Below are 12,748 nucleotides of genomic sequence, written 5' to 3'. Positions count from 1 at the left end.
CTTTATATATTCCTCTCTCTCTCTTTCCCTCCTTCTTCTTTCTCTCACTCTCTGTTCCTCATTCTTTGTATCTCTATCCAAACCTGGGTATCCAACCAACCCTGCTCTCTCTCTTCCTCTGCATGTCCCGTGGTCGACCTCTAGCGATCATACTGGTAACGATTAAACATTAACATGATTAACATATAATCACGATCTTGGTTCAACGATGCCACTCCACGTGATGGTTAAAATGTTTGTGATGTGCAAATAATGATGTATTTCATACCCATCTATATCGACCTACATCGTGTGAACTAGCTGGCAAGGCGTTGAACCTTCGTGAAAGGTTTTTAAAATCCCCGTTGGCGTAAGATATGGTGATGGCCATGGAACCCAAAAGGTTTTACGACGAAGAAAAAAAATAATAGCTCATAAGAGAAAAGAAGGAAAGGGAAGAAAGAGGGTAAAATATGATACTATTCTGTGAATTTTATCACAAATTTGATTTTTTTTGTCCTAAAATTGTCATTTTTTGTTCGCTCGCTTCGCTCATTTCGCTGTATTCTGTATATAATCAAATGTGTTTCTTGTATTGTGTTATTATATTTTGCTGTATTTTTGTGAAGTATGAAAATAAATTCAATTCGATACTTGATTTTAACAAGGAGTTGAATAATTTTGGACATGCCTATATAAGCAGTGGAAGAGAAAAAGTGGAGGGGACTGAGCGAGGGGGGGGGGGGGGGACGAAAGGTAAAGGCAAAATTGAGAGAAGGAGCGCGAGGACATTGATCACTTTGTGTATGATCATCGATTCAACATCATGGTTATTTCTACTAAGTTAAATACTTTTTTTTTTAGTAGAGTGACGTATTCTTTACCAGAAATCACCTGTTGTATTTGTATAGGAAGTGAGTCTGTTTCCGGGCAGATGTTGGATGGCAGAAAAAAAAATCGATAACATGAATCCTGAATGATTGTGATTTACTTTTTTGCGGAAATTATTTACACCATGATTTAAGCATACAATTAAAACTAGTGTGTAACCAACCTTACCATACACACGATATTTTCCCATTATCACAATGATAAATGATTAAGCAAGAATTTCAATTGATTTCCGACTGCACCGGAACATCAACGTCGGACAAGATAATAAGATAATTATCGTGGGAATTAAACCTGTTTTCTCATGGAACGTTAATAGAAATAAATGTATCAGAAGTATAAATATACTTCGTCATTTATCTAGGAAAATGTTTTTTTTTCTTCTATTTTGCAAGAATGATCCAAATTCACCATTTTATAATTATAGAGGATAAAATTTGGCACTCATTAGTCAATTCATAACGATGAGGTTAGATTATACTTCAAGCGTTTGTCGCTTCAAACGACAATAGTACATTAATTATCTGGAGAAATAAAACCTGCTAATTTAGTGTATTTTTAAATCCAAATTGAAATAGTCTGACCAACGTTCATGGGATGGTCCGATCATGATCTACAGTACAGAGATACTTCATGAACTGGTGAAAACGTGGCCGTTCCCAATACCAATTGCTTCTAAAAAAAACCACAATATAACATACAAAACTAATTCTTCATCACCAGGGCCCCATCTTGCAAAGAGTTACGACTGATTCGATCAACCTCAACTATTATGGAAATCCAACAATGTCATATTTTTTCTCATGGAAATTTGCATGATGTCCTTTGTGAACAAAGAGGAGCATGGTGAATTTTCAAGAAAATAATTAATGTATGATTACACCTCATATCTACAAAATATTTTGAGCAAACATGTGTTGTAGATGTTGACGTTGCTGGCTTTCCATGGTTGTGGTTGATCAGATCAATCGTAACTCTTTGTAGGACGGGGCCCAGATTATTCATTGCCGCTGATTCATGGTACGGTTCCAATGCAAATTACTTGACTTACTGTTATAGGGTCTTTTGATCGTGGGAAAATAAAATCAATCTATCTATCTTATCTATCTATGATAAACTGTATAAACTTTTTTTTTGCTTGTCAAATTTTTATCGGGAAAATGTGGCCCCCTGGAAAATCCTGGATGCGTCCCTAGGAACAAGTATGTTCGTTGGGTAAAAAAATGTTTGTTTGGAGCTCTATACTTTTGCAGATTTGTCAATGGAACCTCTTTATTTATCATTTAAATCTCAAGAGTTTTGTTTAAGATTTAAACAAAACCTAATTGTCATTTTTTTTAAGTTAACCTGTCCATGGACCCTACTACCAGTCGGTAAGTGGACCCTGTACGAACATGGTTTTACTTTGTAAGTTTTATCCGTAAAGTGCAAATGCAGGACAAATTTTATAGTGATCTTATAATATACCTGTTTAAGGTGTGATTAAAAAAACCACTTTACGACCGTTAATTAAGCTGTGATCTCGGTCGGAGGGGACTTTGTGTCGGTCGAAAATAAGCCAACACACATAATATATGAACATGATGGGCCTTTTTGTTGATGGCCATTAACGTTAAGGGTTTCGAGGAAATGTCAAAAAAGATTACAACCTGCGTTTCCCCGCGTAATGCATGATGTAACGTTTACCTGTAATCATCTTGCTATTTCAGCTCTAGACCGAAGTAAATCAGATCTAAATAGAACACTGCAAATTTCATCATAAATGGATGAGAAGTAACAAATTGATAAAATTTTAATTTGTGCATTATTTCGGCGATGCCCTCATTAATGTGAAATTTCATATAACATTATTCATGCAATTTTCGGCTCCTAATAATGTAAAATATAATCGACTCCTGCTTACACATAATTATGATTTCATATAATAAAATAAGAAAATCGGGAAATGGGGGCATGATGTCATCAGCCAATCTATTGCATATTCATGCACGCCGGCATATGCCTACGGTTTACTATAATTTTATATTTTGCTGTAATTCAACACCTTTGTTATTTCAGATCAAATTTAATTAAATTTTCGGCGTTTTGTTCCTGAAGTTTCATTATTACTTTTCAATAAGATGTAATTATCTTCAGTCAAAAGGAAAGAAGAATGGCCTATTATTTTGGTATTTCACTCGTGAATTCCCGAAACTTAGATTTATTAATTTCTTCTTGTTCTTCATATTCTCTTGGAAAATTATTCAGTCGAGAATATGTTAACACTCGCGATCGATATAAAATTATTTCAAAATTATGATTAAAGATATCACGTGGAGCCCATGATGAATAGTTGCATTCTTTTCTACCCTTTCTTTCCTCATTTCATAAAATTGATCTACTTCATGCCCCTCAAGTAGTACACGTTGGATGCATGTGAGCTCTAGTTGACACCATAGATACAGCATTCTTATAAGCATTTAAGATTCCTGGGTTTATTGACACAAAGATGCACGCGTAAGGTGGATGGTGGTCACCCCGTTCGCGTGCACGTAACATTTGAGTGAACTAGTCAAGGGCGTTAATAAGAATTATTGCACGAGATACCTTTGGAACGGGTCTATGACGCACGAGGAAATGCCGAGGGTGTTTAGATTGTTTCAATTAAGGTAACAAGTGTGTTTACCTTTGAAACAATTTCTTATGCTAATACCCGAGCAAAATGATTTGCAGAAATATGTTTTAAAAGGTAGTGATGTGTATCATCGTTATTTGATATAAACCATCTTCATCCCTTATAACCATGACCGGTCAATAGTACCAGTCATTGGTATTTTTTCGATTTGAATAAATAACTGGTCACGTGGGTATAATTTTAGTCAATCTTTTTATTAGGATCCATGCCAACATTTTATAAAAGCGTCTTGACCGCGAAAAAATATATATTAATACTGCATTATAGACCTACACACTCTAAAAACAACTAATGTTAACTTAACATTTGAAAGGTTGGAGATGTTGCATTTACCACTTTAAATGGTTCTACCCAACACTTAAAATGTTTGATTCAGCTTTATACAAGGTTGGATGTAACATTTGGAAAAGGTTGTCACTCCTCCAACCTTTCAAATGTTGATTTAACATTCGAATTTTTAGAGTGCATTATCAACAGTCTTGATCCCAATTGTTATAATGCCTACAAAATGTTAATAATTCATTTATGTTTTTAATACAATCATAGTTTTCTACCTATATGCGACCCCCTTGGAGGTGGTACGTATTCAATTCGTGATTCAATAATGCACCCCTCTATCAAAATATTAACAACACGTGATCGCCCAAGAACACGACGTTCACCGTTTTATTTGTCGACAACTTAATTTCACGTGCCAATCAGATTAGTTGCCGCTGAAGGGTTTATGAATGAATGAATGAAATTAATATCCTGCGTCTAACGCATAATACACATCACGTCTTTGTGCAGGTTCATAAATCGCCTGTCACGTGATATTGTCAGGTGGCAATGAAGACGCCATGCGCCACTGATGAAGTAGGAGAATAAAGAGAATTCCATAGGGATCTGTCTATATGGTTATTATGTGTGCCTCGTTTTACGTGTAATAACAATTATATGAAATTGTAGAGCTCAAATTTACTTTGTATTTCCCAGATCTCTTACCATAATGCACCTTCTTCTTCATGTTTTCGTCGCAGAATCAGACTTGAACTCGATTCCGTTCGGACAGTGTTCTTCATGTAGGCCTGATTAGACATCATGAAATGACAAAACTATATGACATCGGTTGGTGAACAAGCCATTTTTAACAGATTTTGCAATCTCTTTTTTTAAAGGCCTAATTGTTGTATTCCGCCGTTTGATTGAGTGAATAATAAAAAAAATAATCTACTAGGGAAATTCATGGCTGAGATAGAGTTTTCTTATGCTGTGGCGGAGCCATAATGTGGAGGAGGCAGCTGCCCCCTTTTTCAAGTGATAAAAAAGAGTAGAAAATTTAAAAGATGGAAAGGAATACGGAAGGGAGAAAAATATAAAAATGAGAGGTCTTGGACGTGTAACTCTGTATACCCACATAATTCATTTTGAGAGAAATTTAACATTCTAGTTCGGACGTAAAGAATTTGCCCCCTATCAAAACATCTTGGCGCCTCCCCATAAAATATTAACGCAAATTTATTATAAAATAATTTACAGCTGATATTTCCCGAACCGGCTCATCTATAACTTTATAAGGAACTATCTAACGTAGTTTCTTGCTCAACGGAGATACAGTGTGAGAAATCAGTTCATGCAGTAAAATAAACACAATCAATGAAGTCCAAAGAGTAGGTCTATAAAATGGGGAAAGTCCCTGTATCTTTAAAGTTACCTGGATACGTCATACCTTGTGAAGTAGGGGCTGTTCAGACTCAATATGTCCCAGAGGACCGGTTTGATAAAACAAATTATGATTTTTCAATAACTGATTTGATTCATCGCTTTAAACTTAAATAAGTGTGAAAGTATGCATTCAACAGTCAACACTTGACGAAATCAATGGTAATCAGTGCAGAGGGCCACTGAGGCCCGCAAACGTACCTAACCATGCTAACTGTAGCATACTACAACAATGGGAATCATCACCTAAACTGCGGGTCTTTATACTGCAGGCACACCAATGACCTTGACTCCAGGGACCGTTTCAACATTTTTGTGTGACAAGATGTCAGATCTGACATCTTTCCTTGATTCTGATTGACTGAGAGGCACTGTTACTATAGTAACTGTCGGATAAAATCATGAAAATGGGACTTGTCGGATAAAACGTCCGACAAGTCCTTTCATGAAACGCTCCCCAGATCGATCAATTAATATTGTACCTTATTTCCAAAGACACACAATCGGTCAGTTCAGAGTCGGTGTCGTAGGTGTGACTGTTGCATTACCGAGAAAAGAACACAGGACACTTCTTTCAAGGGGTCTGTGTTCTTTTGTAAACATATTTGGTCCGAACAAAAGTTGTCGGTAAACCATGCGTGAGAAAATTATTCCAGAAGTTCCTCATATAAAGTTTTTTAAAGGAAATCGCAATTTTTCTGTCTATTAAATGTGTAAATTCCCTTGTGTTAAACAGAACACATCGCCAGGAAGCACCAAATAGCCGACATTGTTATTTGATTGAAGTGATATCCGACCAGGATATTGGCACATTTTGACAGCTATTCAAAGAAAACTTTTTACTCTGTATTTTCCGTCTTCAGATAACGTAGTGATCACGTGGTCATAACATTGAGAGACAGGTATGGTATTTCAGTTCCGACTGTGTTGGTATAAGCTCATTCTGGTCGACATTTTCGTTTAAAGAGGACGGGCCCGGGATTATAATACTCAAACTTTTGTTTTTCTTATTAAAGAATCGTTAGCTATTTTCTGTCTTTATTTATCGCCAGGCAAACCGCATGATGCCGCCAACCAGTCTTCACGACAACACGAATCGCCTGCCTGTGTATTCAATCTCGGGGAGCGGAACTTCGCCAATTGGCGGGGCCAAGACGACAGATCCCGAGCCAAAGTCGCCCACTTTCTCGGCCTACTCCTTTGACGGACCCGTATGTAGAATATGCCATGACGTCACAGATGTTTCAGGTTAGGATGATTTTGTTTTTGAATTTGTAATGTTGTATTGTCAAGTTTTCGTGATTTTTAAATAGGTTGACTGATTCCAATGGATAATTCTGAAACGGAGGGCATTAGGCGTTTACAAATATTCAATAAGAAAAAAGTCGGAGGGGGGGGGGATGCCCCGGAATGACCAACCATCTGGTATACGGTTTTAAGCTTGCTTACCCACCTATCTGTTTATAGCCATTTAAATATATCATAACTTTTTACCATAAGAAGTTATTACATCTTCTGTAAGTGGAATGTATAGTTTCGTCATCAAAGACATGCTCCTCTTCTTTCTGTTTCTCTTAATGTCCAGAACTTTTCCAGTCTTTGTATCACAGGAATTTTTCTAGACTATTATTTTTCCTTCATCTTAAACATTGTTAAGAGATTATCGTCCATAAAAATGATCATAGGGAATGATCTTATAGGGCGGCGTGCAATCACAACAGATCTGTGTGTCTTTTCATAAAATGTTACAAACTTAAAAATAATGGCTATGAACGTATAGTACATGAGTAGGTCCATGCTGTGACCATAGTAACTTGGCTCAGCAGCCAATCGAAATCAAAGTTTCCATGGTAGTTACATGGCAAAATAACGTCAATGTCTTTATGAAACAGACCTCTAATTCATGTAGTTTATCCCTTATTGATTAAAATTATAATGTCTGTTATGATCTCACGATGACCTTCTGCAGGTAACAAGAAGCTCATAACACCGTGCGGCTGCACCGGCTCTGCTCAGTATATCCACAAACAATGTCTGCAGAAATGGACAAGGTTAAAAGGAGCCTCCACATGCGAGATCTGCAACAAGTCATACCAGAAGAAATACGTCAAATTCAAAATGACAGTAAGTGTCTGTTTCTATTTGTGTTGAAGTATAACCCCCCCCATCGGAACTTGGCAGCGCATCTTTAATTCCGCAGCATTAATGCCAAGCTGGTGTAGCTAATTACAGACATGACAGAGGAAACATTTCACGTTAAAGTTAATCAGTCATAGTGGTTGACCTTACAGAGACGTCAGGAATCAGTCTCGGGACTTTGGGGGTTAAAGTGGAGATAGTGGTTGAGTGGGAATTCGAACTCACAACCTCACAGTCGTGAGTCCAATGCTCTAACCACTAGACCACATGACCCTTGTTATTCTTGAAAACACACTCCATGCCCAGGCGCTGAAGTTCATGGAAGGAATAATCGGACATCCGTTTTGTCCAAACCTAGCTGGGTCTCAGTTCATTAAGACTTCTTAGAATAACAAATGGACAATTACTACTATCAGCCAATCAAAGTGATGGATTTCAGTAGCTCTACGTTGTTATTATAAATTTGTTATAAAAACAAGTTTTGTGAAACGGGTGCAAGGATGTCATAAAAAAACACACAACAAACACCCTCATTTAAGGTTGATAATTGCACCCAACGTTATGACCATGGATTTATACCAATCGGTCTGTCGAGAGATAGCTTGTCAATTTTAATTGAAATGATTTACGTAAACTATTATGGCACATGATGATAAAACAAAAGGTGGACTTAAATTTGGAGAAGCTCTTGTAATGCTCAGCCACATGCACGTCAAAAAGTGTTCTATCATTGCCGCCATATCCCCACTAGAGCAAGTGACTATCCATCGTTGTCATGGTAACGAACATTAAGCGGTTGGTAATTAAAGGACATGCGTCTACCCCGGAACGGTTACTTACCAGCAGAAAGCGTGAAAACAATATCAAATAGTCGCATGACACCGGTTGTTTTCAAACCTTATTTTAGGCATCAGTCACATTGCCGAAACTAATGATATATTACGTTTCTTATGTGTGACTGCTCCGTTTAGATGAATTCATATGACAGGCTCCCTTTAACCAAGGTTACGTTATAATTGACTTAAGAAACGCCGACCATTTTCACTCAAAACCCCAACAGGCCCGTCGATCGTTAGCGCGTGTTGACGAAATTTGTTAAGATATTTCTTATAAAAGAACGGTTCCTTCGCATGCAGAGGAAATGTTTCATGAACATCTTAACCTAATCAACTTGATTTCATTAAATACTTCTTAATCATCAGATATACAAGAAATGTGAAAATTGCCTCAGTTTGTCGAGGTGCGCCAGACGTTGTGGAATGAGTCTCAACTTAGTCATGCCGAAAAGGGGAAAAATGGTAAAAATAAAAGAAAGGGAAGGAAAATGGGCCTGTTCGTTGGCTATCCTTGACACAACAGCTGTTGATCACACCCTTTTGTTCTTGAGACAACCATTAATTCAAGCAGCGTCATTTTCCAATTTTAGCATCATGGTCTAAAAAGCTTGTTATCCGTTTTAAATACACTTGCATCAGTGGTAAACGGTGAGAAAGATGGTAATATTCAAGGGAGAAATTTACAACAAGGGTCCCCGTAAAACTCAATGTTCGCAATATAATCGGAATTTGGAAAAACAAAATATGATTGGTTACTAGTCAGTCTTTTGAACAAACCGCGCATGCAATAATATTGCCTTGATCGGTCATTACCATTTCACATTGATCTATGGGTTACGGGGTCTATAGGCTGATAGGTGTTTGGGGATCAAGCTTAAGTCTTTCGAATATTATTACTATTTATTTTTATTTTTCTTACAATTCGTGTTGTGTTGTGTTTTGCTATAACATTGGAAAATATGAAGATCCGAAATATTTGACCCGCGAAAAAATGTTTTACTTTTCTGGACTTGAAAATATCGTAGACTGGTGATTTTGTGAGGTAAATAGAACATGCAGTTCAACGCGGAACCAATATAGTAGCCTGACTGGCAACAAAACTTTTCAGCTATTCTTCAAGGATATAATGATCACTTTCGATCGCTATAGGATTTGCCTTCTATCGGACATGACATGTGATGTCTCGTGTTTATGCCTGATGTTTTCTTTCCATTGTCTTGATTGCTGTCGACTTAAATCATGTTCACAACACTTTGTTAGAAGAAAGCGTCACTTATTTCATGGTTTGCCATCGGTTTGAAGTTGTAATAAAATACAGCTCTTAAAAGTAGTCATGCCAACTGAAGAAAATGTCTCAAAACTTTAACTTTTGTATAGATTCTTTATCGTTGATTCCGGTAATTCGTTTTATGATATCAATATACAGATCACGCACGCAGTAGTTATACTTTGTCACAAAAAAAGTTAACAAAACATATACATTCTCGTTAAGGGGCTGTCGTCACACCTGCATAGCCAGCGTATACCGACGTATACTCCCGGGCGTATACTGTACTAGTGACCAGCTGCTTTCTTTCTTATCACGTTTACTGATATCAAGAATTGAAATTTGTTAATAACGCAAAAAAGAGAATTCGGATTAATTCTTTGTATGAAGAATCATTTGTGTTTTCAAACAAAATGCAGGGTTTTTTTGTATAAAAAACATAGGATTAAGAAAACAGCTTGCCATAGCCTATACGCAGGCTAAAACGTTCAGATGTGACAGCCCCATGAGATTGATCTTCAGATCTTAAATCTTGAAATGTTAATCGTCCATACATCGTGTCAATCCGATCAAATTGGACCTCTTCCGCTGGTCCGTGTCTTTAGAAAAAAGAAGAATCCCGCAAATTGTTGGTTGATAATTGATTAGTCATTTAACCAATGCAACGATGCGAAAGATGACTTGTTGAAGATGATCGGGATATCATACACCAAGCGGAAACATCGCGTGACAGGCTAGTTTTCCATGACAATTCATATTACTTCGAGATGATGACAATGTTTCGGTTTAAGCTAAATTTATCCATTTTCTCCCTTATTGTTACCTTCTAAAATTGAAAGCAGTTAGTGCGATGTTGAGTGCTGGAAATCCTCAAGGGTAACGTTTTTGAGTGATGATTAAGAGCTCATACATGGCCGAGAACGTCTATCCAGTGCGGACGGAAATAGGGTTAGATCCATTATGGCATCATCTTGGGAAAGACCGAAAAGTTCTTTGCCTTCCCAAACGAAAAAAAGGGTCGGAAATTGTGATTTCGTATATCGCCTTGGAGAAATTTTCGATTTCCTATCCAATAGAGAGTACGAGATCAAAGCGCAATTTAAGGGCGTTTGTACTTTTGAAATGGACAGTGCTAAATCTGAGCCAAAAATGTATACGAATTTATTAATGACCTTGCATGAATTGACAATTTGGCAAGATGTGGGGTAATGCGAGCAAAATGTCGAATTCATGTTTGAATTTGACGAATTCAATTGGCTATCTAGCGTTAAATTAAAATTTAAAATGCATATAGATGTGTTAAAAGTTTCACTTCTTTATTTTCTCTTTATTCTGTCTCCTTTCGCTTACAGTCGTCCGAAGAGAATACAGTAGCCTCAGCAATAACAATCCTTCTTCTGCTGATAGGTGTCTTATCCGTAGGAATCTACCTCCTCGCCGAATACCTAGTCAAAGTCAAACACGATCCGAAGGTCCGCGGTTCCAGTGAGATCTGGGTTTCCATCAGCCTCGTCATCATCGGGTTCCTAGGCATGCTCGTCTTCCTACCGTGGTTCATCTGTTTCTGCTTGAAGACGGGGAAGACTCCGAGGGCGACAGCCAACCGCAATGGAAGATCGACGGCGGATACGTCACAGGATACGTCGGTTGTGTCGTCGGTTGTCAATCTATCCGAGATAGACCCGGTTGTGGACAATGCGCAGTCGGCGTACACGTACGAGCAACAGAACTTTGAAGCAAGCGGCTACGCGGAGGGCGCCAGCGATACGCGCACCTCAAGTGACGACATCAGCGGGACAGGAGCGTATGTCAACCAAATAGTTCAGGTGGATGGATTAGAAGAAGATAATAGCGTGCATGACAAAGGCAACGCCGCCGTCTTATTTGTATGATGATAGATCATAAAAGAACAGCATAAAAACTGATTTTTACATATGACATGTTTATTTATTGAGTCAATGAAGACATTTTGACTTGTTAGTATATGTAAAAGAAACTTATGAGGCCTTTTTGGATTACTCGTGAATCAGAGACGGAAAGACACACGTTGTCCTTAAATGAAAAGTAAGGAACGCTCAAGGAAGATGTCACCATAATTGAATAAGAAATACGCTGCCATTGGATGAAAAAATGAGGAACGCTGAGGGAAGCAATCACCATGTATGAAGAATTGAAAATGAGTGATAATGGCTAATATGGCTTGAAAGGAGAGATCAACTCGTCCCGGCCCGATGTTCAATCTGGGAACTGTTTTATCAGTCACATCAAAGGACATTGGTTTGGTTGCCAATTCCTAGAGGGAAATCGCTCTTATTGAATCTTGACGGTCATCTTACATTTCATTCCAGGGCAGTGGGTTGTTGATAAAGTTCCAACAGGACTTCTCCCGGAGACAGAGTTCTCAAGAAAAGTGTTTTCGAACGCCCGGAGTATTCCCATGTTCTTAATTGCCTGAGAAGGTCCTCAAAGTTTGATGTGTCCCAGATAACTCTCTTTATGTGTTTGATTACAACAAAATGTGCAATTCATCTTGTTCTCTTGTCTTGTTGAATTCAAACAATGTTTAAAAAATAACTTTCGAGCTTATTTCTGCTTGTTACCAAAATAAATCGTTTGATTTTTTATTATCAATCTTTGGTGGTAATGTTAAACTTTGATTTAACAGAGGCATATGCTTACCTGGATATCTATAGCCTTTCACATTTTCATGTCAATTTGTATCTGTTAATTTATTGTTTCAAATAAAATGCTGCGATGAATATATTATTTAAATTCTAATGAATGTAGAAAATGAAAAATAAAATTGTTATAATTACAGTTTGGTCTTAAGGAAGTTTAATCCGAGTAGTTTGACGCTCATTTTGTTGCAGGAAATGCAATAACGTAATACACATATCCTATAGCCTGCTTTTCACGAGACAATAATGGTTCACTATGAAGTGCTGACGGATCTCTTTTTGTTTGTTCGGGAACAAATTGGCCTTTGAAAGGTGAATTCTTAACTATTAAAGTGTTTTCTGTTCTTTTCGATTACCAAATAATTAGACCAATTAGGTTGAAAACACGGACGTTAATTCACGAGATGAGTAATGCCTTCTACATTATAACCCTTATACACGATACTCATAATTATGTTCGACGACTATAATAAACCTTGGCCTAATGATCCCTAATCAGCTACTTGGGACTTACTTTTTGCACTACAGGTACGAACAAACATTTTGTATCTTTCTATATCATTTATTCCCATTAGAATTATCA

General features: G+C 37.4%; 1 protein-coding gene across 4 annotated transcripts in view; it reads left to right on the top strand.

Moving 5' to 3' along the window:
• The window catches only part of LOC121411486 (E3 ubiquitin-protein ligase MARCHF8-like), a 28,732-nt gene extending 16,666 nt beyond the window's left edge, over nucleotides 1-12,066 (top strand). For 3 of the 4 annotated variants that reach the window (XM_041604251.1, XM_041604250.1, XM_041604252.1), the window contains exons 2-4: nucleotides 6,298-6,493; nucleotides 7,215-7,369; nucleotides 10,840-12,066. In XM_041604251.1, the coding sequence (XP_041460185.1) occupies nucleotides 6,298-6,493; nucleotides 7,215-7,369; nucleotides 10,840-11,379 (891 nt within the window). In that variant the 3' untranslated portion in view covers nucleotides 11,380-12,066. Of the gene's footprint in view, nucleotides 1-6,058; nucleotides 6,148-6,297; nucleotides 6,494-7,214; nucleotides 7,370-10,839 lie in introns of those variants that run through there. The other variant, XM_041604253.1, reaches the window with a different exon arrangement.
• Nucleotides 12,067-12,748: the final 682 nt, after the last annotated feature.

Source organism: Lytechinus variegatus, chromosome 3 (genome assembly GCF_018143015.1).
Source record: "Lytechinus variegatus isolate NC3 chromosome 3, Lvar_3.0, whole genome shotgun sequence".
Classification (NCBI taxonomy): domain Eukaryota; kingdom Metazoa; phylum Echinodermata; class Echinoidea; order Temnopleuroida; family Toxopneustidae; genus Lytechinus; species Lytechinus variegatus.
The sequence above is the reverse complement of the archived record's forward strand: the minus strand, read 5'-3'. Positions and strand labels throughout refer to the sequence as shown.